Source organism: Caloenas nicobarica, chromosome 15 (assembly GCF_036013445.1).
Source record: "Caloenas nicobarica isolate bCalNic1 chromosome 15, bCalNic1.hap1, whole genome shotgun sequence".
Lineage (NCBI taxonomy): Eukaryota > Metazoa > Chordata > Aves > Columbiformes > Columbidae > Caloenas > Caloenas nicobarica.
Window position 1 is genome coordinate 9,669,999 of NC_088259.1, and position 25,342 is coordinate 9,695,340.

The following is a 25,342-nucleotide window of genomic DNA, read 5'->3' on the forward strand; positions in this document are numbered from 1 at the left end:
AGTGAAATTCCTGCGGCTTCTATGGCCTCAAGCAGAGACTGGGAACTCCCCTGCTCTCCCCATCCCTGCTGCAGCATCTCTGCACCGGCTGGGGACATTTTCACCCCATCCCTTCACCCCCATACCTTCACCGGATCCCCCGGCAGGAACTGGGACCTGCTGGGTTTCACCGGGTTCTCAATGAGACAGGACGCGCTGGAGCAATGGATACAGCAGCAAATTGAGCAATATTTATTAGCCCCACCAGAAAAGCCGCAGAGCTGGTGGAAACTGATGGGACCTTCTCCTTGGGCCAAATCCTGCCCCTGTGGGGAATCGGCCCCTGGCTGCACTGTTGGGCTTTGCAAAGCCGGGCTTTTCTGCAATGGGAAACGTTTGCAGAGCAGCTGCTCGGGGCAGCCTCTGTGGGGTCGGGGGCTTAGGGGGTCCCTGGCTCTGGGGACGCTCCCGTGGGCTCTGCCCTTGCCCTTGGGTGCTGGCCAGGAGAACTGGGATGCTGCAGCTGCCCTCCCCCCTCTGCCACCCCAGCTGTTCGGCAAAAGCGTTTTTATTTATTTACTTTTTTTTTTCCTCTCCAACAAAACCCAAAAATAGATTGATGGGAAGTGGCTGGAGGCTGCGTTGCCATTAACATGCAAAATGGGGCGATTTGTCTTCCCCGCAGCTGGTTTCTGCTCAGAAACCTGGCAAGGGCTGCAGCGGGAGGCAGAGCGGGGGTCCCCAAACCGGCCCCGAGGCCCCTTGCACCCCTCTCACTCCCCTTTGTCCTTGTGGTCTGTGTCCCCGAGCCTCTCCCAAGGGACAAGGACCCTTTGGTTTGCTGCTGCAGCTGCACACGGATCTCAGGGTCACTGAGAGACTTTGCAAACAGCAGCTTAATTAATCTTGACACCCCTGGCGTGGGCACCCGCCCCGTGCTGCCGGCTGGGGAAACCGAGGCAGGAGCCTCTGGGACATCCCTGGGTCTCCTGGGTCCCCCTCAGGGCTGCTCCAAGCCATCCTCAACAGCTACTTGTTTGATAAGAATAATAACAATAATAAACAATAAATAAAAATACAAAACCCAACAAAACAAAAAACAAAAAACAAAAATAAAAAAACAAAACAAAATTTTAAATGCTGTGATAGCAGAGTTTCAGCAACCCCATCACCCCTATCATCTTCATCACTCCCATCACCTTCATCACCCCCATCGCCCCCACCATATTCATAGTCCTCATCACCCCCATCCCCACCAAGCCCCCCCGCACCGCTGGCTTTCCGTGCCTGCTGCACCATCTGCTCCGTTAATTGCAAACGCGAAAGGGGAGGGATCGCGTTTGTAATTAATCAGCAAAAAGCTCCCGGGTGTTTAACGCCCGCGCGGGGGTTTTGCTGAGCGCGTGCGGGTCGGCGCGGGGCTTCTCGGTTATTTGAGGGAAATCGGGAGGGAAATGGGCGAGAACGCGCGTGCAGCGCGCATGCACGTGCGCGTAGATGTGTGCACACGGGCGGGGCGTGTGCACGTGAGCACAAGCGCGCGTGTGCGGGTGCGCACGTGCACGCGGGTGCGTGTGCGAATGCCCGTACGCGCGTGCAAACGCGCGTGCATCCCGCCGCGCGTGCATCCCGCCGCGCGTGCCCGTGCGAGCGCATTCGGGCGGCTGCGCGTGCAGGAGCGCGCGCACGCGGGTGGGGGTGGGCGTGTCCCCTCGCGCGCGCAGGTGCGCGGGCAGGTGCCGGCAGGTGCGCGCATGCGCGTCCGGCTTCCCGGCACCGCCCTCCTCCGCTTGAGTCCCGCCGTGGCGCCAGGGGGCGCTCCGCTCCCCGCCGCGGGAGCGGAAGTGCCGCGCTGCCCTCCCGGGTAGCCCCGCCCCGCAGCACCGTCTGCTCTGGCCGCCGCTTCCGCCGCCGCCGTCTCTCGCCGGCCGCCTCTCGCCGCCTCGGTCCCGGCCCCACGTCGCCGCCGCCTTCACCGGCACCATGAACAAGAAGAAGAAGCCGTTCCTGGGCATGCCCGCGCCCCTGGGCTACGTGCCGGGGCTGGGCCGCGGGTGAGGCACCGCCCGCTCCGGCCGAGGCCTCCCCGGCCCTCAGGCCGCTCCGCTCCCTGCCCGGTGCCCGTCCCGCCCCTCGGACAGGCCCGAGCCCCGCGCGGCCTTTCGGGTGTTATTGATGTGAAATGGGTCGTGTCTGCGCGGGTTTGTGTTTAAATGCGAACCCGGCACCGGGATCCGTTCCCGGGGCCTCAGACCCGCTGCCTGCGGGGGGTTTGTGTCCCCCCGCGTTTTGTAACTGTGTGCGTACGTGGGACCCGCTGTTTTATAACGTTCTCCCTATAAAAGGGCATTTTCCCCCCCAGTCCTTACGAGCGGTAGGGATGGGGACTGGCCGATGCTGTTCTTGCAAAAGAACGGTATCTTTATTGCTTGTCGTAAGTAATAATTCCAGCAGTGTGCCTGTGTGACAGGTACTGGGGTCGCAGGTGCTAAACAGCTGCTCCTGGTTTGTCCCGCCAGCGCCACGGGTTTCACCACCCGCTCGGACATCGGTCCCGCCCGAGATGCCAACGACCCTGTGGACGATCGACACGCGCCGCCGGGGAAGAGGACGGTCGGAGATCAAATGAAAAAGAACCAGACGGCTGATGATGATGACGAAGACTTGAACGACACCAATTACGATGAGGTGATGAGATTTCCGTCATCCTGGAGATGATTTTCCCCAAACTGAAGGGGACTCCTTCAGCTCCCTGCTCCCTTTCTCTAAAACCCCATATTGAGGTTTCAAGACCAAAATTTCCTGTAGTTTGCTGGCAGCGCTTCCTTTTTTTCTTTAATTTTTTTAATAAATTGAGACCTCATTATATATAATGGCAGAGTGCTTGCAGATATTTATTGTGGTGTTCGTCCGCTTCTTGTGGTTTAATTATCTATACAGAGCTCTGAGAGTCTTGGGAGGAAATCCATAAATAAAATATTAATTTTAAGGACTATGGGGGATGTATTTTGTGTTCTCCTACACAAATGAAATCTAAGCTCTTCTGCTTTGACGTATATTTGTCTTTATGTGGCCTGTGTAGTCTCTTGTGTTTAAATCCCACTTTGGTTGGTTAAATGGTGTGTTATTCTTTTTGTTTGCTTTCAGTAGCTTAAAAAAAAGTGGTTAATGAAAAGAAAATGGCCTTTCTATAGTGGGATCTCATTTATTGCTGAATAGAAGCAATTTTGAAGCAGCTTTGCTTTTGAAAAACTGTGGGAGAATAAACACTCGGGGTGGCAGAAGAAAGCTGCTGTTGTTTGGGGATGTGTCGTTAGAAATATTCTGCTCCTGCGTTTTCGTTGTTCTGGGCGACTGGCTGTATCAGCAACATAACGAGCTTTACACTGAAGACACTTCTTTTTTTTCCCCCTTTTTTCCTCTCTTTCTCTCACGAATCCATAGTTCAATGGTTATGCTGGGAGCCTGTTCTCAAGTGGTCCCTATGAAAAAGATGATGAGGAAGCAGATGCTATATATGCAGCGTTGGATAAGAGGATGGATGAACGCAGGAAAGAAAGAAGGTAGGAAAAATTACACCGCTGGCATGAGGTGCTTTCTGGTTAGTTCGTGTTTTGGATTTTCCTCTACCTTTCCCATTTTCCAGTTCAGATTTCGGCCTTGTCTACTGGGTACCTTTTCAGAAACATGCAGTTTTTATTTTGTTTTAATGTTGTACCCTTGACCCTGTGGCTCCAAGTTCTAAGGGTGATGGGTATTTTCCACAGCTTGCTCTGAGAGTCGATGTGGTTCAATTGCTTTACTGTAGTTAATTAAGATTCACTGTAGTTCATTAAAATGATGTGGGGAGATGCTGAGTGACTGATCTTGACACATCGCGTACTGCACAGCACACTGGAAATTGGTAGAAAAGTCACATAATGCAGATGTCTTGTAAACTGTTGGGTGTTACTTATTAAACTCGCTACCTGGTCTACAAGTAAGAGGACATTGAAGACTGAAGTTCACTTGGTTGGAGATGCCTGTTTTTATACTATAATATTGTTTTACTTCATAGGATATCTCCGTCATAGATGTTGATAATCTAAGCTTGGAAAAAAAGCTTTTTTTATATATCTTAACTCCAATCAAACACATTTTTCTGTAATATCAACACTTTGTTTAAAGACTTGCTCAGTGCTACTTTGAGCATAACCTCAGTTCTCCTTTTCCTAAGGGAACAACGAGAAAAAGAGGAAATTGAAAAATACCGTATGGAACGGCCCAAAATTCAGCAGCAGTTCTCAGACTTGAAAGTAAGGAAAAAAATGTCTAAAATGTGACTCTTATCTTTATGACATATGAGAGGTGGATGCATGTTCTGCATTTCTTTGCTTGAATTTTGTATGGTGGCAAACAAGTACTTCATTTTTCTCCAGATTAGAATTACTTTCTGTTGGATAAATAAGTAAAGGAGTACAAAGCTGGCAGCTGCTGTGTGGGAGATCTTCTTGCTTTGACGCTCTCTCGAGTATTGCAGTGTAATTTTCAGGCAGTCACAATTACAGACGGTTTTTAATTAGTCGTGCTGATTTAGGTCAGGGCGATGATGGAATCTGCAGTGATAAAGCAATATTAATGTCGTCTCTGCTGAGCTCAGAGCTGCGCTTGGCTGGTGGAATTGGGTGTTTATCAGCCACTTTGTAGGGATATGGGAGAGCACGGGGATTCTGCCTGTTCCGGATACACAAGGTAGGGAAATTTATGCAAATTTTGGCAGTAGGCTCTTGGTTTGTGCTTTATTGTGACTTCATATCAGTTCCTAAGAAGGTTCTCCGCTTCTGTCTTTGAGGGACTGATAGCTTGTTGGCATTGAAATAAATCTAAAGTCAAGAGATCCTGGTTAACTTCTTTTAAATAAAATGTGTCATTTAAGCTATTGTTTAACGATGAGTAATAAAACAGTGCTGCAGGCACTGAGATTAATCTGAATATTTGTAGCAATGAATTTAATAACAAAATTGATTTGTAATCACATTCTGGGCTAAACCCAAATTCTAATTAAATGCATCCAATTCTTTTGTACATTCAATTAGGAAAAATTCTGGCCCTTGACCTTTAAGTCTTTAATTGATCTTGAATTCTTTCATGAAAATTAATCTATTAAGGAATAAGTGCAGTTAAAAAGAACAAATTTCTCAACTAATGATGACAACTCATGTTTGAACAGCGGAAGCTGGCAGAGGTGACAGAGGAGGAGTGGCTGAGCATTCCGGAGGTCGGGGATGCCAGGAACAAGCGTCAGAGGAATCCTCGGTACGAGAAGCTGACTCCTGTCCCCGACAGCTTCTTTGCGAAGCATTTGCAGTCGGGGGAGAATCACACCACGGTGGACCCGCGCCAGACGGTGCGTATGCAGCAAACCTGATGACGATGTGATCTGTGCTTTAAAATTAGAGGCAAGGGTTAAATTGTGCATTCAGGAGTGGCATTTGGGGGAAAAAAAAATCTGTGTTTGACCAAAAAAGTTGAGGTACTTTGTTAGTTTGTCAAAGGAATCGCTGGATATTGGGCTCCTGTGCTTGCTGGAGTCTTTCTGTGCGTACCCATTGCCAGAGAAAACCTGAGGATAGATAGGGGGAGCCTTCTTCTTGTGGTAAAAATGGAAGAAAGTGTTTCTTTTCCTTCTGCTATAAATTGGTAATAATGAGTTTTCGTGAGCATAACCAACATTTGTTTCTGTTACAACAACATTTTGCAAAAATGGTACAGAAAATAAAGTTCAGTTTCCCACAATGGTTTGCTCAACCCTGGAGCAATTGGGTTAAAATTATTTGCCTTGTTGTCAAGTGAAAATTAAGTAATTTATCTTGTTGCTGTGTGGCCACAGGCTGCTATGGTCACACGGTTCCAGGACTGGCCCTGCGTTGGCACCAGATGTCCATGGCACTTCTTTGTAGATATTCTTATTTACATGTGCTAAGTTTAAATGCTCGTGCTCAGATGTTTCACTGACTTAACTAAATTTGCCTGGTTACCTACAGGTTTACAAAACCTGCACGAGAAATGTCTTGCGATTCAGGGGAGCCACCGTTTCTGAGATACCTGTGGGATTTTGGCATCTCTGCCCCGTAGCTGCTGCAGAAGAGCAGATCAGCCGACAGCCTGAATTAGTTTTGAACTCTCAGCAGAGTTTTTAGGAATGTATTTCTCTTGCTCTTGATTTTAGCAATTTGGTGGATTGAATACCCCGTATCCAGGCGGCTTGAATACTCCGTACCCAGGAGGGATGACGCCAGGCTTGATGACACCTGGGACAGGTGAATTGGATATGAGGAAGATTGGCCAAGCCAGGAACACCTTGATGGACATGAGGCTGAGCCAGGTAAGGACACTGTAAAGCAGGAGATGTACCAGGTTTGCCAGGGTTGGTGTTGTGCTGCTGTTTAGGATCTGATTTTAGAAAAGTCTTTCATTCTTTTGGATATTGGAGAGAAGAAATATCTTGGCTGTGGCTAGAAATAAGTTTGCACTCCTCCTCAAATCTTGTGCCCTCTAGACTCATAGAATTTCCTGAGAAACAGGTTTGTCCCTGAAAGTCTTGGGTCATTATGGGAGGACAGACTGACCTTTTACACCAAAGAGGGACTTCAGACAAACAGCACCAGTAATTTTACCAAGGGAACCATCAAAATGCTGAAAAATACTACTTTAAAATTGTTGACTTCTGTTCTTTTTCATTGATTTTTCCCATAAAAATCTGGTTTTAAACTAAAAAAACGGGCTTTAGCTGACAGGGCTGCAAGACTTTGGTGACTGAAAGCCAAACTACTTGTTTTCTGGATTTTCAGTGGTTCTAAATTTTTTAACATTAAAGTTGTGTAGTTTAGACGTGGGGGAAAAAAGCTAATGAGCAAGGCTTTTTGTTTTCCTCCTTCCTTGGTTTTAGTGACAGACAAATACCTAGCGTTTTTTTGTGCAGCAGCAGTGGCTTTTCCAGTCTTTAATGTGCGCAGACAGTGGTGCTGTGAATGGGCGTTTCAGTCGTGCTGGTTTGACTTTCCCAGGTGTCGGACTCTGTGAGCGGCCAGACTGTAGTGGACCCGAAAGGATATTTGACAGACTTGAATTCGATGATTCCCACACACGGAGGAGATATCAAGTAAGTTTAAGAAGGATTAACTGATTTATCCTCTTAGTAATGGCTGTGATCCTGCATATAAATGGAAATCTGAGCAGCTGGCTTTCTGCTAGCATTTAATTTGTATACAATGCTAGGTGAGGTTTTGAGGATGAATTATTTTAACATGGGATCTACCGTAGTCTTTCAACTGATGTTCTTAGGATCTGTCCTGGATGTGTGAATTGTGGGGATTGTTTCTGTTGTATCTCTGGACTAACACAGCAGAGTGATGGCAGCGTGTGGCTGCCTGCCAGCCAGGAAATAACCTGGTTGGTTGTACCTCTGTACTGCTGATTTCAGCTTGATTAAGGACCTCTGAAAACCTCTTTAATCTGAAGCTTGACACCTGTTTCATAAATAATTGCCATTTAAGTCAAAGCAATATGTTCCAATATTGATGCTAATAGTTGTGCTTATCAGCTTCCAACTGCAAGTACCCAGCTACAATTCCTAAAAATCTTACTGAAATACTTAATGGGTTTTCGCTGTAACCTTGCTGTGTTAGTGTATATTTGTAAACTTGTTTTGGTTGTATATAATTCGTGTCACCAGTGTGGAGACATTTGAGGTCACACTGACGTGCACTTAGGCGTGGCCGTGAAGAACTGACTGTAAAGTACTTACTGATGTGGGGAATTGTTCACTAGCGTGCTGAAATTTTTCCTTGCCTGCCTTTTCTGCTCATTTAGTGATATCAAGAAAGCCCGTTTGCTCCTGAAGTCTGTACGAGAGACCAATCCTCATCATCCGCCAGCCTGGATTGCATCTGCCCGGCTGGAGGAAGTCACTGGCAAACTCCAAGTGGCTCGAAACCTCATCATGAAAGGAACAGAGATGTGCCCCAAGGTCAGAATCGCTTTGCATCCCTGCTGATCCTTGCAGGACGGTAGGAAAAGGTTGTGGTCACAAGCAGCAGCGTCTCTGTTAAGCTTCTGTCAGGCTGTACCTGATAGAGCTTCACTGTCTGCAATATTAAAAGGACACGTACTTAGCTAGAAGCGCAAGTTTTAAGTTCCTGCTCACAATCCCTGTTTTGATGCAAAGGAAGATGGTTTCTTTTTCCTGACAGAGTGAAGATGTTTGGTTAGAAGCTGCTCGGCTTCAGCCTGGGGACACAGCCAAGGCTGTTGTGGCCCAAGCTGTTCGGCACCTTCCACAGTCTGTCCGGATTTATATAAGAGCAGCGGAGCTGGAGACAGATATCCGTGCGAAGAAACGTGTCCTTAGGAAAGGTGAGATAACAAGGTCTTTGAGTCTCTTGCTTATATTGCATTATAAGTTGTTCAAGATCTGTTTGTAAGTTTAAGGGTGGGGTTTTTTTTTTTCCCCTCATCCTTGGTTAAAATACAGTTTTTGATAATGTGTGCCTGCATGGTGGAACTTGCTGTTGTGTCAAAGAGCAGAATTGTTGAAGTATCTGTAAAACAGCAGAAAGCTGCTGTTACTGAGCAGTTGCAAAATTACATTTCACTCACCAAAACCAATTCCAACTTGGTCGAAGATTGAGAGGTAGATCAAAGCAATTAAAAATGTTACTCTAAAAGTAAATGAGTGTTTTACCTGTTGCTTTATGATGCATTTTAGAAAAAATAGTGGGCTTTGTCTAGAGTTCCAGCTTCTCCCTAATTGGTTAGAGACCGCAGTGATTCTGCTGGAGGAGCTTTAGAGACCTTGGAGTTCTTGTATAGTTGAGCCTGGGGGCCTGGGGTTTTGCTATAATGTAGCAATTTTCATGTTCTTGACAAACGGTTTTTCTCTGTGATGCTTACCTAAAACCTTACATCTTTTGTTGTGTTGCACTTGGGGAGTTTTCTTCTTTTGTGGAATTACTGTATTTTCCGAACAGTATTACCTCATAACAGCGGTTTATTGTGTTGTCTTGAACCCAGGTCCGCAGGTTCACAGCATTAATTCCTTGATTACTTGAAGTTACTGTGTCTCTATCAGTAGAGATTAGATCCTTCATGACTGCTGAATTGTATCAATTATTTTGTGACTTTAATCTAGAGAGGGGAAAAGGATCTGGATTTTACTGCATCCCTCTGAAGCAGTCTGCAGTGTTGAATGGTCAGCTTCAAAGGGACAGTTTCAACATCTAAGGAACAAGGTTGTGTTATTGCTTAGTATTGAAGATGTTCCTTTTTTTATAAAGGGGGATCTCATTGTTGAAGCATCTTTCAGAAATTTTCATCTGTAGTAGGACAAAACCTCTAATACATCATCTTCAAAAAAAAATACAGTTCTCTTTGGTAAGCTGCCTTGTCATGATTGACGTAATTGTTTTGCCTCTCCAGCCCTTGAGCATGTTCCAAATTCGGTGCGTTTGTGGAAAGCAGCTGTGGAGTTAGAAGAACCTGAGGATGCCAGGATCATGCTGAGTCGGGCTGTGGAGTGCTGTCCCACTAGCGTGGAAGTAAGTTCAAAAAAAGTAAAATAAAGCAACCCCTTACACAACACTTCAGGCTGGCAGTAGAGCTTTGAAAACAAAAGGCAGGGTGAGTGCAGGATGAGTTTTCTACGGCGCACTTTATGCCACAATGAGACAGATGTGGTGAGTAGTGGACTGTGCTTTTTTTTCCTCCAGAATTAATTGTTTGGTGGTCATTATATGCCTCATTTTCCTGTGTAATTGTTACGTTAGTTACGCCAGTGTACCGCAGTGCCTGCTGTGGCCAATTAGCCATGTTTGCGTTCATGTTCAGCGCCTCAACAATTGTGAAAACAAGTATACGTGTGGCCTGGGGAATCTAGAAGTTGCTTGTTGCTGAAACACTGAACCAGAGTGTAATATTCAGCTGTTTAAAAGGTGGTATGGACAGCAAATATGAAATGCAGCAGCCCAGCAAACAGAGATGATATCTTGAAATGTTTAGGATTAAGCTCTAAGGACAGCAGTAGGCTCTGTTTCTACTATTCCTCCACTGCTTACGCGACTGGAGGACAATTGCCAACTAGTAGCAAAGAGCATAAAGCTGCTTATCTCTGGGCTGACACCGCCGTGCGGCGGTGTTGTCATCTCCTTGTTCTGATCTTAAATACGTCTTTTGTTCCTCCGCAGCTGTGGCTTGCGTTGGCAAGACTGGAGACATATGAGAATGCTCGTAAAGTCCTTAACAAAGCCCGTGAGAATATCCCAACGGATCGTCACATCTGGATTACTGCTGCCAAGCTGGAGGAAGCCAATGGAAACACCCAGATGGTGGAGAAAATCATCGACAGAGCCATCACGTCTCTTAGGGCCAACGGTGTGGAAATCAACAGAGAGCAATGGATACAGGTATTTGCTTGGTGTCAGGTGGACACCCAGATGTTCTGTTCTGAAGGCTCCTGATCCCAGATACTGTAGGGTAGAGGAATTTTGCAGCAGGCTTATCAGTGGAAATCCTTGTGAAAATACAAGAGGCAAGACTAAAAAGCTGAGGAGAGTCAAGGCCACAGTTCAGGGAGACCCTGGGATAGTGGTGTGCGGGAGGCATTTTAAACCAGTTTACTACTAAAATCGCATACAGTGGGTCGAGGCAGCAAAATGTTCTTGGCACACTGCTTAAAAGAGTATTGATAGTGAAAAAAGTATTTGATATTAAGCAGATATCCCTGTTAACATTTGAAAGTATTATAACTTTATAGCAGTAAAACAATTAAAGGTTAATTTCAACTTGTGTTTAAAAAAAACAGCACCACAGCCCCTGCATCATTGTCTTCTCGAGTTCCTTTTCAGTACTAGAACTGTTCCATTTCTGTTCTCTGAGCAGAGATCCTTTTAACAAGTTTAAGCAAGACATGCTTGGCTTTTCAAAAGCTTTGGGTGGCAGAAAATGCCACTTTTCCACATACACTCTGGTGAGACACCCTTTGCACCTCTAACTTAACAGTGGGTGAGGGTGTATTTGTTTAAATTTAGTTATTACTTAACCCTTATTTAGACTTAGTAATCAACTGACAGCTGAAAAAAGTCAGTAGGTTTGATGTTACAATGATTTCTTCTCAACTTCTTGCATTTTTTTCATTGGCCCAGCCCAGGGCAGATCAGTGGAGCTGTGAGAGGAGACTTTCCAGGCTGGAAAGGTCGCACATTGTCACAGTTACTCCTGTTCAGTGGATGCAGTTGACAGGTTTTGTTTCTTAACCAAAAGATTGATTCTGTATCCATCCATAGCACCTTTGTGGGTTGAGCTCACTGGTTAGTGTCAAGATATGTTTGAGTAATAAGGTATTGTTTATGTGGCTGTGACCCACAATGTCTCTCTGTTTGCCATTGTGGAATGTAAATTCTCTTGCTGATCTCTCCAAATGAGCAGGGGTTTACTCTTGTTTCTAGGATGCTGAGGAATGTGATAAAGCTGGAAGCGTGGCCACGTGCCAGGCAATCATGCGAGCGGTGATTGGGATCGGGATTGAGGAAGAGGATCGGAAACACACCTGGATGGAAGATGCAGACAGTGTATGTCCAACTGTGATGCGGGGTTCTTTTTATTTTTAGTTGGGGGAAATAGGCCTGGACCTGGGGAATGACATTTTTTATCAGTGAAAGTGGATGCGATTCCCACACCACCTGCCCACATTTCCCCAGTCTGCTTCTTGGGAGGTTATTGTATTGCGGAGATTTTTTTTAAGATTTGAATTTTTACTAAGCAAAAAGTTGGACTTGTGATGGATTGTTTGCTGATTTTGGTGGCTTTTGTGTTTTGTTTTACTGTGTGCGTGACTTCAACATAGATTGAGGTCTGTTTAAAGGAACTGGGAGCTGAGTTTCAAGGCATAAACGTTGTAGCTCAAGAGTTAATATAAGACTGAACAGGGGAGTGGGTAAAAGTTTTACCAGGTTTTTTTTGCTTTAGAGGAGTAGTTTGAACATGCACTGAAAACTAAATTATATTTCAGCATAAGAAATGCCCACTTCATTGGCCTTGGATTGGGCTCACAGAAGCAGGGGGCATATACTGTGGTGCTTATAGTTTTGCCTGTAAAAAACAAATGAAGTGCAAACAGAGTATTTACAATCCTTGCTAATGTTTCAAGCTGGCCCGTGTGTCAGTCCCAGTGATACTTGTGTTCCGATAGATGCTTGAAACTTTCCTCCCTGTTTCCTTCTCAAAAGCTGGTAGTAACTGTTCTATGCAATCCCCCAATTCACGTGTTACTCAGTTGTTGAGCTCTGTTGAATTTTGTGTGTTGTTCCTTTTTGCACTTGATTTCAGCACAGCCCTAAACTGACTGAGTCCTGATGTGTTTTTCCTTAGTGTGTTGCTCACAATGCCCTGGAGTGTGCCCGAGCAATTTACGCTTATGCCTTGCAAGTTTTCCCGAGCAAGAAGAGCGTGTGGCTGCGAGCAGCGTACTTTGAAAAGAACCATGGAACGAGGTACGTGAGCTGCGTAATCCTTGGGTGGTAGATTGTGGAGGAGGAAAAGCTACAAGGTGATCCCTGAAGTGATAGGTTGCGCGTGCAGAGTTAGTTCAGCTGCTGGAAACTCGCTGGCATTGTTTGCAGGTCTGACCTTAGTTATTGTTGTGGTCAGAACAACTTTGGTTTTTATGAAGTCATAAAATGTTTTCTGGCAATAGGGATTACTTGGTTGAAATAGCTATAAATAGGCAAGGTAGAGACAGACATCCTTGAGAGGCATTTCTAGAGAAAAAATGGGAGCACAAATCACCTAGAAATACAGCACGTGTTTCATTTAGTTTTCATAGATAAACTACTTCATTGCTGAAGTTGTCCAAGCACCTCTGGCATTTTCTGATTAAACGTATCATATGCTGTATTGAGATTGGTGTGATACTGTCACAGCTCAGGCCTCTTACATCAAGGTTTATTCACAAAGCTTTACACATCTAAAACTTTCTGCCTAAAGCACAGAATAAAGCAAACAGTCTGTGCAATAGACCCCTTATATGCCTGGAATCAGCCTTATTAAAGCCAACAAGGTGGAAGTGACCGCAGATGCTGAGTTCTGCCTCATTCAAGCCAGGTTTTTTTTAATCAGTATGTCTTTGCTTTTGATGTTCTCCCATGTTTCCCAGTGGTGGCTGGTTTTTATCCCCTTGTTCTTCCTGAAAAGTATATTTTCCAGAGGAGGAAACAAATTTCAATAAGATCAAGCCAGCTTCATCTAATAATTCTGAAAAACTTCCTGTCTCGGTTTCTGCTGAGGTTTGTTGAGAAAAAAATGGCTCTTTCCAAGACAAATGAGCTGTTTGTGTGCAAGGTCTTTCCGCAGAGGCTGTCAAACAAAGGTGCCTGAACAATGAGCCGTTTGTGGAGTCCTGATTTCAGCACCCTTGTGAAAAAAGACCCCACCCTTTCCTTGTTATGAAACAGCTTCTCAAGGTTTACAACCTTGGACTTTGCAACAGTATTTATAGCATTGAGTGATAGTGGAGATGGTGGGTGAGAGCTTGCCTTTGGCAGCGTTTCGAGCGATTGTAACTTGCTCTTTCTTGTCTCAGAGAATCCTTAGAGGCTCTTTTGCAGAGAGCGGTTGCTCACTGTCCCAAAGCAGAAGTGCTGTGGCTCATGGGGGCCAAGTCCAAGTGGCTGGCGGGAGATGTGCCGGCCGCCCGGAGCATTTTGGCCTTGGCGTTCCAGGTGGGTACGTTAGACTTGTGTGAAGTAGGACTGGTAAAGAACACAGAGCAGGCTTCTTCTGTCAACACCCAATTCCTGCTGCCTTTAAAAACCATGAGAGGCTTCTGCTGTTCTTTGATTGTTTTATGTGGCAAATGTTCTCCTGTAAAATGGCAGCAAGCTGGAAGCGAGAGTGTGTTACTTCTCTTTTAGTCGTACCACACCAAGGGCTGAGTTTGCAAACTGGGACGCCCACCAACTCCAGTCATGGATCAGGATCCCATCCCTTTGGGTCGTCTGTCTCCTCGGCAAAAAGCGCAGTGTTCTGCCCTAATTAATGAGGTTACTGCATTACTTATGGCTGCGATCAAACCCACCCGTCCACAGCAAAATGAAGTGAATTGTCTGCCGGATGCTGCAAGAAAGGCAGACCAGTACGGTTCTAACACTGGGAATGAGGCTTAAAAGCTGAGTGATAGCAAAACCAAATGGCAGGTCTTCTCAAGATATTTACTTCCTAAATTTTTTCTGGGTGTTTTTTGTTACCATCCTGAAGACTTGACATGGTTGCCACTGAAATGACTTTTATTAGAGAAGTTTCACAGACCTCAGTTGGGAATTCAAGCTGCAGTTGTTTTGCTCAGGGATAATAAAATGAGGGTCTCATTGTGGCAGACCCTATGATCTTCTCAGTATTTAAACTGAAAGTTCAGAAGATCAAGCATTAATGCTTTTCAACAATTGAGAAGCATCCAACTTCTAAACTGGCATATATCTTTGTGTTGCGCATCTGTTTTGGAGAATTTCTATAAACTTCAAAGGTCAACAGAAGATTGGGAGGAGCTTGAACAGGAAAAAAAACCCCTAGTGTGGATTGACAAAGCTCTGATTTCAATTTTAATCTGGATCAAACGAAGGGTTCAATCTGCTGTTGATTCACTCTATGCATTTGTCTGTCATTTTATGTTCACGCAGGCCAACCCCAACAGCGAGGAGATCTGGCTGGCTGCCGTCAAGCTCGAGTCGGAAAACAATGAATACGAAAGAGCGAGGAGGCTGCTGGCCAAAGCTCGCAGCAGCGCTCCCACTGCACGGGTAAGGCTGTGCGCAGGGTGGGGGGCCCAGACCTCTCGTCCTCGGGGGAGCTGGGGCGGAAGGAGAAGTTCCTTCAGTCCCGCGCCTGCGGGGACTGACCAGCTGGCTCCTTGCCATCGCTTTTTTGCTGCAGCGCTTCTCCAGCCAATTGCGACACAAAATCACGGCATGATGGGAAAAAAAAAGGACTAGGATCAAGTGAAGGGTTTCGGGTTTTTTACATAAATGGCAAAAGTCAGGAAATTCCCAGTTTACAGCTGTTTGTATAATGTTCATGTTGCATAAAGGCATGTCTTGGGAAAAAAAAAAAAAAAGAGAGAAAATGCTTTCACAGAAGGCTCGCGCTTACTGTGATAAAGACAGCTCTAGTCGAGTTTCTTGTTTAAAGTTACACTCGTGTTTATCTCGAGAGTTGCTCCTGGTATGATAAATGTCGATTTTTCAGCTGTTCATACAGAACCATTTTAACTTGTCCAAGTAAAAGAAAAATCAGTTTGGTGTTTGTCCCTTGTCCAGCCCGTCCCAATTTGTGCTTCATCCTCGATCTTTTAAACTCTCCTCTTCCTCTTTTGTCAGCCAGGGAGCTTCTCTTCAGCTGGGGCTGAAGCTCCACTTGCAGACTTGATGCTTCTCTTGCAAAGTCATGGTGGGGGGAGTTTGGGAAAGGGCAGGGCAGGGATCAAAGAGGAGTGAAACAGCCGTCGGTCTAGAGTGTGTTTCTCACAGCTGTAACTTCCATGTGTAGCTCAAAGAAAGACATTTGGGGACAGGAGAGTAAATGTAGGAGTTTGTAAGTAGCAGGACAACAGTTGCAACTTGAAGCCATAAATAAGAATGAGTGGTCTTGGTAGCTTGGATGTAAGGAGATCAGGTTGTGCTGGTGAAGCAGGCTCAAGTGTGTTAATTGGTTGTCCTCTAAGTTATGCTTTTTGTACAAATATTACACAAATGTCAACTCTCTGCTAATAGGGGAGATACAGGTTGATCATGTTGTTCCAACTCCTTTCATATTTGCATTTACCTTTCTCTTTGTTATCTGTTCATTCCCACTATAATTTAACCCTGGTATTTATTTTTTTTTCTATTTTATTTCAAAATCTAGCTAACTGCATTGATGGAGTAATGGTTTTTTAATAGCTGCTAGTGATAAACAGCTCTGGTTCGTTCTCAGGTCTTCATGAAGTCTGTGAAGTTAGAATGGGTGCTCGGGAACATCGCTGCGGCCCAGGAGCTTTGTGAGGAAGCCCTGAAGCACTATGAGGACTTCCCCAAGCTCTGGATGATGAAAGGACAAATAGAGGAACAAAAAGAGCTGGTAGAGGAAGCCCGGGAGGCTTATAATCAAGGGGTAAGATGTATGTTATTGCAAGTTTGCTTCGTGCTTCTGGTGTGCAGAGATTTCTGTCTTTGGATCAAAATGGAGAGGACTCTGCCCCAGACTAACTGAAGAGGTGATTTCTGTCATTGGTTAAAACAATAACAACACAAACCAAAATTAGGTCTTGAAATAAGCCACAAGAATTTCTCTTATCCTGTATCCACATGCAACATTCACTTTCTTGCTTGAGAGAGGTTGCTGTGCATTTGACTCCTCGCTGGTGGGGGAAAAAAAAGTCATTGCACAATCATTCTCAAAGACCTGTAAAGACTAAAACTCTTAAGATAAAAGCTGATATCCTAATGACTTCCCTGCCTTCAAGGGCAGTCTATTTCCTGCACATTATGCTGCAGTTTGAGTGTGTAGAAGAGCCCTGCATCTCCAGACGGAGCACAAATTGTAGATATATTATTAAGGGAGGTGTATTTTTTTCCCTTGCTGCTGAGATAGCTCAGTCATAGTTAATGTAGCAAACTGGTTTGGATGTAGGAGAAACTTCTGTGCTGTGAGACTAACCAGGAGAAATTTGAGTGATGTAATCAACGTGATCTCCCTTCTTCTAAACTCTCCAGGAGCGTATAGGGAAGGAAATGCTTTTCTATAGGGGTTAGAAAATTTTTTTTCAAATCTACATATTACCATGCTTTTTTTATTTTTTTTACCAGTTGAAAAAGTGCCCCCATTCCATACCCCTGTGGCTTTTGCTGTCCAGGCTGGAGGAGAAGGTTGGGCAGCTGACCAGAGCAAGAGCCATCTTGGAAAAGTCTCGCCTGAAGAATCCGAAGAATCCAGATCTCTGGTGAGTTGTGTGGGGATGAACTGAATTTGGGCTACGAAGCCAATGCGTTCTTCAGGCCAGCAATTTTACATCTTCTCAGCCATTTGAGCCTGAAACTGATGACTGTGCCCATCCTAGAGCTTCTTCTGGACCAACAACTTCTGAATACCAGAAATGCTTTAGTGGTTGTGACTTGTTATGGCTTTGATGATAGTTGTAGTGCACAGAGCCTGAAACCCCAGGGATCTTTCATTTCTGTTATAGTCCCTTTTTTCAGATCTAGGCCATTATAGAATAAAAGTAATGTTCTTTTTCAGAGGGAGAGGCATGGGGGGATGTCAGTCACCTTCACATATTCAGAATATGGGCAGACATTTGCAGTTTCCAGTGACCTTCATGTGATCGCTGTTTGTTTCTGCGCAGTGAATACGTTGTCATAAATATCATCACTGAGTCTCTTCCTTACCAGGTTGGAGTCTGTGCGATTGGAGTACAGAGCTGGGCTAAAGAACATTGCAAATACTCTGATGGCCAAGGCATTGCAAGAATGCCCCAATTCAGGTGAGCTGGATCTCATTTTTATCTTAAACACGGTTGTTTTGCCCAGTTGATAAAGGCATGTGTTTTTCCAAGATGTCCTTGCTGGCCAGATCTCAAAATACTATATTTTGGAGAGGCATCAATCATCCTTCTGTAAATGAAACACTGAGGATCTTTGTGAATAATCCCAGTTGCTTTGTGCTGTCTCGCATCAGAAGGCTCATAGGTTGGAGCTGGTTCCATTTTGCTGCAGTATCCAGCATATTATTGGGTCTGTTGTCCATGGTTTGTTCCCAGGTTTCCTGGGAAAGCATCTTGGGTATGGGTGGCTTTTCTCTGAAGTTGGTAGAAGTCTGCCAAGGTTTCCAATTGAGAAAGACTCGCGAGTGTTTGTAGTTAGGAAGTTCAGTGGAAAAAGAATGTTGTTTTTTTTTTATTTCCCCTGTCTCACTGGTGTGCAGCTGGCCATAGGAGACTTCCCATCGTTGGTTTGCCTGCCCTGCACTGACTGTGTGCTGAATAACTTGGGCTGGCAGCAAAGTTCAGTTGCAGTCACGATTAGGGGATCCTGTAGCATAAATGTTTAGTCCTGTTTTTTTATTATCTTAACTCATTTAAGAAAAGGCAAATAGGTCATATAATGTAAGTTAGTTCGTTCTAACCAGCAGTGGAAACATTCGCCTCTTGGGATGGGAGGAGAAAGTGCAGAATACTTCCCTATTTTTTGGCAGAATTGTGGGAAGACTTAATTATTTAAACATGTCGACATCTTTGGAGAGAAGATGTCACATAACTACAAAATGTAGTAGTCTACTGCAGGGCAAGGCTTTTTAGCTTGTCTTCAGGCTGGGGTTTGAAAGGTGTTTAATTGGCGGCTGCTAAAGCTCCAGTGAAATAATGGGAGATTAAGTGGCTTTTATGACATGATAAACTCATTGCAGGCTGCTCACCATGTGAGTGGGTCAACAAAGCAATACCACCCAAGTCCCACTTTGCTTTGGGAATGACCTAATGCTTAATGAGTGTTTGCCATCACAGGCTTTTTTACAGAATCTGCCTGTTGCTATGGAAATGGGCAGCAGGATCTCAGTTTTTGTTTAAATAAAATCGCTTCCAACTCTGTCTTAAAACTCTACAAACCAGAATAAAAACCTGCAGGAATTAGCTTGTTGGACACCTACAGTCTTGTAAACTGGAGATTTACGTCTGTCGATTTGTTGAATTGATTCCTGGTTGCTTATGGCTGATGTAAGCAGGCTGCACAAAGAGTAAAATTGAAATATAATGGTGCTTGTGCCGTCAGCAGGCCTGAAAATAGAGGCCTGAAAAATGTGGTTTGACTGTATATATAAAGAGCAAGAAGAGTTCTGCAGCGTGCCGCTGCAGTCATCAAAGCTTGTGTGTGTTCCTAAGGTGCAGTTTAGGGGAAGCAAAAGCACTTTGATAGAGTCCTGGCAGACACACGCTCTCGGGCTTTGCTTTGCAGTGATCAGCAGGTATGGTTGGCTGACATGAGAAACCCCGCATTTCATGCTTCTCTGAGCGTATTTCCTTTCCTGCTTTTTGGCAGCGAAAGGAACTACGGATTAAACCCGGCTTTCCTGGACCTGCTCTGTCCTTTGTCATTCGTGTGGGGAGCCAGCACCAATATGACCATGGTGCTCTCTAGCACCCTCGAAACTGCTTCCAAATGGTGTATTTTGCACCTTCTGGCATTTCTTTTTTCCTCTCCTGTTGCCCTGCTTGTGATGTCTCATCTGAAAAGTGTGAGCGCTGGAGCTGCAGCGGGGTTATCGTACAGAGTCGTTCAGAACTGAAGGGACAGCTAAAAATTCAGGGTACTGAAGGAAATATCCATGCAGAACGAGCGATCTGGGATGAGGCCGGGGCATGAACAACCACCAGGCTGCTTGTATTCAAGAGCGTTGGTCTGATGACGGGATGGGGAGGGTTAATCTCAGAAATAACACTAAACCATCTTCCTACTTGACTCGATTAAGGAATCCTGTGGTCAGAGGCGATTTTCCTTGAAGCGCGACCGCAACGAAAGACCAAGAGTGTGGATGCTCTCAAGAAGTGTGAACATGACCCACATGTCCTGCTAGCTGTGGCCAAGTGAGTTCCTGCGCTTGATGTAGTAAAAATACCCGTTTTTTGTGTGTGTGGCTGTGTCCATGATGCTGCGCTCAAGCATGACTCTGTGATTCTGGCTGCAGCAGCTCTAATAAGCCCCAAAGCAAGTAACGGCTCTCCAGCTGTCTCCTAGTAACTGTGCAAATCTCTCCCTTGCTGCAAAGCAGGGGATGTCAACCTGCCCTCGAGCTGTTCTGCTGGGTCTGGGACTGCCGCACAGACAACAATACATTTGCACAAAGCCCTTTTCCAGAGCTGGGGGTTGGCACTCTGAAAATTTCTTATCGTGCTGTTCCTCGACGAGGATTTCAGCGCGCTTTGAGCTGAAGCAGACTTAGTTATGTTTTATACGAAATGTTTTAAGTACTTGTCAAAGTAGGGACAATTTTTGCTGGTTGTTTTTCAATTTTTATGGGGCCAACTGTGTATTCTTCATCTTTTCTCTCTATCCTAGATTCTGTCAGATTTTCTAAATCCTGAGCTCAATTCTGTGCCGTTGCATTGCTCTCCCCTCCTGAATTTGTTATGTCAGTTCTCTTCAGTTGTGGCCCTTCCTGGAGTGCAGAGTACCAGCCACACTGGAGTTTGCTTCTCTGAAACAGGAGGATAATCTACTAGGAATTGTCCTCTTGTCTAGATTGAGTCGTGAGGCTTCCAGTGATGAAAAACACTATTAAAATTGACTCGCGCCATATCCTTTCTGATGTGTGAATGGCTCCACAGTAGTTGTGATTGGAACAAATTTTTCTTCCTTTGTGAATAGGAGAAGAGGTTAATGCAGGAAGCATGTTGCCCCAACAGTTGCCCAATTCTTTCACAACTCTTTTTTATAAGCCAAGGAAAACTGTAGGATACACTCCAGTGACTGCGACGCTGGGTCCTGCCAGATAATGACAGCTGGCTTGTTCTGCTTCAGCAGCAAGTGAGAAAAATGTTAACTTTTGCTTTAGGGGGACCGCTCCCAGGCCCCTTCTGGAGCAGCCTCGGGCGGTTTAACAACTAATCCCACCACAAACACCTTCCACTTTCCATCACAATTTGCAATACCCTAGTGTCACACATCTGTGAAAAACTTTTGTTAAATGTGTTGCTGGAAATGACCACTACTTGCAGGTGTTGAGCCTCCGCTATTGTTGCTCATGCTCTTTTAAATCACAGTTTATTTAACACGGAACAATCAAGAGTATTATAGGGCTTAAAAACAATCACATAAGCTGTATAATTTTATGACTGGCTAAGCTCTTTATGAGGGATGGCTGTCTGATGTGATAAAGACCTTACTAGTTCAATGAACTCTTTAATGCACAGGAGTGAAATCAAAGAACTGTTGACTCGGTTGGTGAATTACTGGGGAGAAATTTCAGAATTCACGAGTATCTTTATGAGATGGCAGGAATTGGGCTGGGATTTGAGCGTGGAAAGTTATGCGCTCACCTTTCCTTGTAAAGCGGAGCTGAGAGGATTGGTCTGCGTGCTTCATGGATCTGAACCTGTGACCGCACACAGCCGTGGCTCCAGGAACGTGCCTGCAATTGCAGCTTGGAGAAGTTAAATATTGAACTGTTAGATGCTCAAAGCAACTTGAAATATTAAGAAATTGGAGAAGGGGAGATAGATGTAGGTGTGTGATCTGTCCCTGGCTACACCAAATTTGGAACAGCAAAATTAAGCAACTGAGTTGGCAAAGATTGAGCTCAGAGTAACTAACACTTCCCTTCTCAGAGCGTCTGTCTTTTCCTAAGGACTAACTTAACCTGCCTTCCTGGGGAGAGTGACGAGGAAGCCGTGGATCTTCCTTTTGGTCCTTCTGTGCCTCATCCCTTCCCCGGGGAATGACAGTCAGCAGATGCCTACAAAATCTGTTAAATCCTTCTTGGGAGAGCAAAAAATTGAAATATCTGTGGAGCTGGAGTGCTTGCAGATTCTCACGTTCCTCTAAAGAGAAGTTGATTTGTTGACTCGCTTTTGGTTTTTTAACAGGCTGTTCTGGAGCGAGCGTAAAATAACCAAGGCCCGAGAATGGTTCCACCGAACAGTGAAGATAGACTCGGACCTGGGGGATGCCTGGGCTTTCTTTTACAAATTTGAGCTCCAGCACGGCACGGAGGTGAGTGTGCGTGGGGAGCAGGGGAGAGCGGCAGGAATCCCTCGTTGGGGTTGCGTGCCCGGTCCTGGGATTGCTGCAGCGCTGGCTCACAGATGAGACTACGGCTGTCACGCCTGGTCGTGGATGAACGTGAACAGGCCTGTGCGGTGGTTTTTAAAAGGCTTTGTCATCAGCTGAGCTGTCATTCAGGCTGCTTTGCTGTCCGCAGTCATGCTAGTTCATGCAAAAATCTCTGAAATCAATCTTCCTTCTGTAAAACACAAGCACTCTTGTAGGTTTTCCTGTAGTGGTGATGCTGGGTTTGTGTAACTCGTCCTGTTTCTTCACAAGTGTCGAGCACAGCTGGCACGTGAACACAGCCGGAGGAACAGTCTGTTCTAATCTCTTATGGCAGTTTTTACTGCCCGATATTACTGAAATGATGGGAGTGTTTATCTTCTGACTTCAGAGAGACCTCTTGCTTCACAGATCTTATGCAGGTGGTAATGCACAGGAAGGTTCTCCTGCAGTTTCTCCAGCGTAGCCAAAACTTGCTTGACTGTAATTCAACCACTTTGTTCAGCAAGGCAGGAGAGTTGCTGCCGCTGAATTTTGACTCAAGCTTCCATGTTGCCTTTAAAACAAACACAAACCAAAACACCTACCATAAGCTTTGGAAGAGTGGTTGAATCAGGGAGGGGATTGTTAAACTTTTGACTCTGTGCTGGAACAAACCAGGACATAAGGGACTTGCAAACGGTCATTTCTCTTCCTCGTAGGAACAACAAGAAGAGGTGAGGAAGCGCTGTGAGAACGCTGAACCCCGCCACGGAGAGCTCTGGTGTGATGTCTCCAAGGACATACAGAATTGGCAGAAAAAGATCGGAGAGATCCTCGTGCTTGTGGCAGCCAAGCTTAAAAATACCTTCTAGAGCGGCCCGGCTTCAGCTGTGTTAGTCGCCTCTGTATGACTGGTCTGCTTTCCTGCTTGCGGTGCATTCGCCCTTCTGGTGCCACAGGTTTTGGATGACAGGAGAGCGGGGGTGATATGAAACATCTTTCTTCCAAAAGAGGAAGCTGCTTCCTTCTCTTCCCGGTGATATCGCTCGTGGCTCACACAACGCGGTCATCAGCTCCTGTGCCACATCTCAGCCTCGTCACTGGCGTCACGTAGGAGAGACGAGCAGCCTTGTGAGGCTCCCTCGGCCTTTTCAGTTTGATGCCTGAGTCTCCTGTGTAAATACAAGCTTTAATTAGTGCTTGTAGGGATTCTGACGTTGAGCAATTCTCTGGTTCCTTCCCCAGCATGCGTTCCCATCCTGTCCTGTCCCCCTTTGTGCAGTTTCTTTAGTGTTTGGCCTCTGTGATGCTGGTTAGTTGCTGTTTGAATACACCGAATGTCCTCAGAGGAGCTGCGAGGAGCTCTGCTGGGGAAGGCTGGCAGAGGCCGAGCTGCCTCCCCTGGTTTACTTTTTTGCTTGTTTTTTTTGCCACAAGCCTGGTTTAGCTTGGTCTTCTCTGCTGGCAAGCTGCAGCACAGCTCCGAAGCATTCCTGGAACCTGAGCAGATAGAGCATTTTGTGACATTCAAGAGCATAATTTTAGAGATTTTTTCCTCAGTTTTTAAGTGTATATAGTGTAACCTTATTCTTTTAGGTGTCTGATTTCATTAAGCACATTAAGCACAGTGGTATCTTAAAGTAACAAGGCAAAATCCAGCAATCCCTGAAAGCCCTTTCGGAGGAGTAACCTTTATTTAGAGTTGCTGCACTTTTACAGTAGCTACTGCTTTCAGTTGGGATGTTTGGGACAACCCTCTTCAAGTGCAGAGGGGAAAAAGCAAATTCATGAGATGAAAAGTTTTGTGTTTGGGACCCTTTATAAGCTGTCTTCAATTTTCTACACTTGTGATCTGTATGATTTTGACTCCAAAAAACCTGACTTTCTTGTGATCTTTGAATGAAAAGCTGTAATGTCTTACACATTAGCGAAAGTAGCCAAGTCTGTGTGTGTGCGTTATATAATGTATTTAGTTGGAGGAGAAAACCCCTTATCACGTGTTTGGACAATATGTATACAATACAGCTTGGGTTTTTTTGATTCCTTATGTTCTCTTTGAATGTCATCTTGCCCTTTGACTCTGGGAAGAGTGGGTCTGATAGCAGAAACCTTCCAACTTATCAGGCTCCCACCACTCTGGGAATGGATCCGCCAGCGGTGGTTACACCACGTTGTGCTACAGCCTTTTGCCAAAAAGGATGAGAAGCCTTTTTTTTTTTTTAACACCGAAGCCGAAACAGTTGGTCTTGGAGCAAAAGCCTGTTTTTTCTTTGGGTTTCTGACGGAAACTCTTGTGCTTTCTCTTGAATAGCTGGTGAAAGTTTGTGAAGCTGCGTTTTCAGTAAGGAGGGTGTAGATCACGGATGGCCCGTGGAATTAGAGTTTCTCAAAGGTGAGTGAGAGGCATTGGGAGTTGAGAGGCTCTTGGTCAGGGTTATTGCGGCATCACCCGTGTCCTTCCTGTATGTGGGTTACACCAAGGGGAAGGGCGGAATTTGGGGAGGAGAATGGAGACGTTGATCTGTTGCGGAGAGTATGGACATGTCGGAAGGGAATGTGGCTGGGCAAGGATTTCAAGACAGAAATTGCTGTGGCACGTCTAGCGCGGGGAAGTTCTGGGGTGAGCTGGGTGCTGGTGGGACATAAATTCCTCTGCCCCGTGGTGCTCTGGTTTGGTGGCTGTGGAGCTGAGGTGGGGAAGGACGGTTGGAACCGCAGTGCCCTGATTCTTCTCACCGGAGAGTTTCCCGACTTGTGTCTGGAGCATCTCCCTCACGCCAAATCCTGCATGTGCGCCTGCTGATCGGGATCTGTGCGCTTCCCCTGCACCTGTGGTGGCACCATGTCCTTTAAGGATTTGTTGGGAAAGGCGCCACAAGAGCCCTGGGGTTGAGAAAACACGTGGGAAGGACTGACTGGGGGGTTGTTTCTTGTTGTGGGGGGTGAGAGAAGTGATTGTTTCCCCCGCTGTGCATTGAGATGTGCTGGAAGCCCCGGGCAGGGGAACCAGCGCTGGACGCTGCCCCACGGCCACCAGCTCCGTGTCCCTGCAGCTCCACCTTCCCCTGGCCCACGGGGTCACAGGCCTCGGGTTTGGGTTTTTTGTAGATAAAAGGGATCATCAGTCTTAGAGCCTTCTAATGTTTGTAGATGTCTTTGTGGTTTTTAAATGGATTATGGCACCTATGAATTTTAACTCTATATAGAGTTCAATAAACAAGTTGTATGGGTCCTGTCTTCAGTGCTATGCTGTGTATGCTGTTGTTCCCTCTGCATGGAGGAACATTTTTGCCAACCTGGGAAGAGCTGGATTATTCAGCCATTCGTTTTATCTTCCGTGAAAATGCACGTGTTCCACTCTTCAATGGAGTCCTGTTGCTGTCGGTCCTTTTTTTTTTTTCCATTGCATCTTGCACAAAAGCAGTCAAAGCAGTTTGGTGTTGATGTGCCTGTTCAAACCTCAGAGGGGAAACAGGAGGGGGCTCCGGCTGAAAGCTGTGGGTGTTTTGGGGGTCTCAGGGTGGACGGTCGCTTCTGTTTTGTCTGAGCGCTGACCAGGATCA

The 25,342-nt window shown here is 45.7% G+C and overlaps 1 protein-coding gene across 2 annotated transcripts; it reads left to right on the plus strand.

The window, feature by feature from the left end:
- Positions 1–1,851: 1,851 nt before the first annotated feature.
- Positions 1,852–25,016, plus strand: PRPF6 (pre-mRNA processing factor 6). Of its 2 annotated transcripts, XM_065645715.1 has the most exons (22): positions 1,863–2,033; positions 2,499–2,667; positions 3,424–3,542; positions 4,196–4,274; positions 5,189–5,365; positions 6,188–6,343; positions 7,026–7,120; positions 7,831–7,987; positions 8,211–8,373; positions 9,436–9,554; positions 10,200–10,244; positions 10,401–10,418; positions 11,460–11,582; positions 12,382–12,503; positions 13,592–13,730; positions 14,685–14,804; positions 15,976–16,152; positions 16,848–16,981; positions 17,430–17,521; positions 19,501–19,615; positions 21,614–21,740; positions 22,499–25,016. In XM_065645715.1, the coding sequence occupies exons 1-22, from the start codon at positions 1,963–1,965 to the stop codon at positions 22,649–22,651; spliced, it is 2,670 nt and encodes an 889-aa protein (XP_065501787.1). In that variant the 5' UTR covers positions 1,863–1,962; the 3' UTR covers positions 22,652–25,016. The 2 variants fall into 2 exon arrangements, with proteins under 2 accessions (XP_065501788.1, XP_065501787.1); XM_065645716.1 differs by having other exon boundaries at positions 1,852–2,033; positions 10,200–10,418.
- Positions 25,017–25,342: the final 326 nt, after the last annotated feature.

What these genes read in the sequence shown, in the direction of transcription:
- PRPF6 (XM_065645716.1), top strand. Translation starts at nt 1,963, where the DNA reads ATGAACAAGAAGAAGAAGCCGTTCCTGGGCATGCCCGCGCCCCTGGGC. An exon ending in GTGCCGGGGCTGGGCCGCGG is followed by an intron (nt 2,034 to 2,498) that starts GTGAGGCACCGC and finishes TTGTCCCGCCAG; the next exon opens with CGCCACGGGTTTCACCACCC. An exon ending in CGGTGGACCCGCGCCAGACG is followed by an intron (nt 5,366 to 6,187) that starts GTGCGTATGCAG and finishes TCTTGATTTTAG; the next exon opens with CAATTTGGTGGATTGAATAC.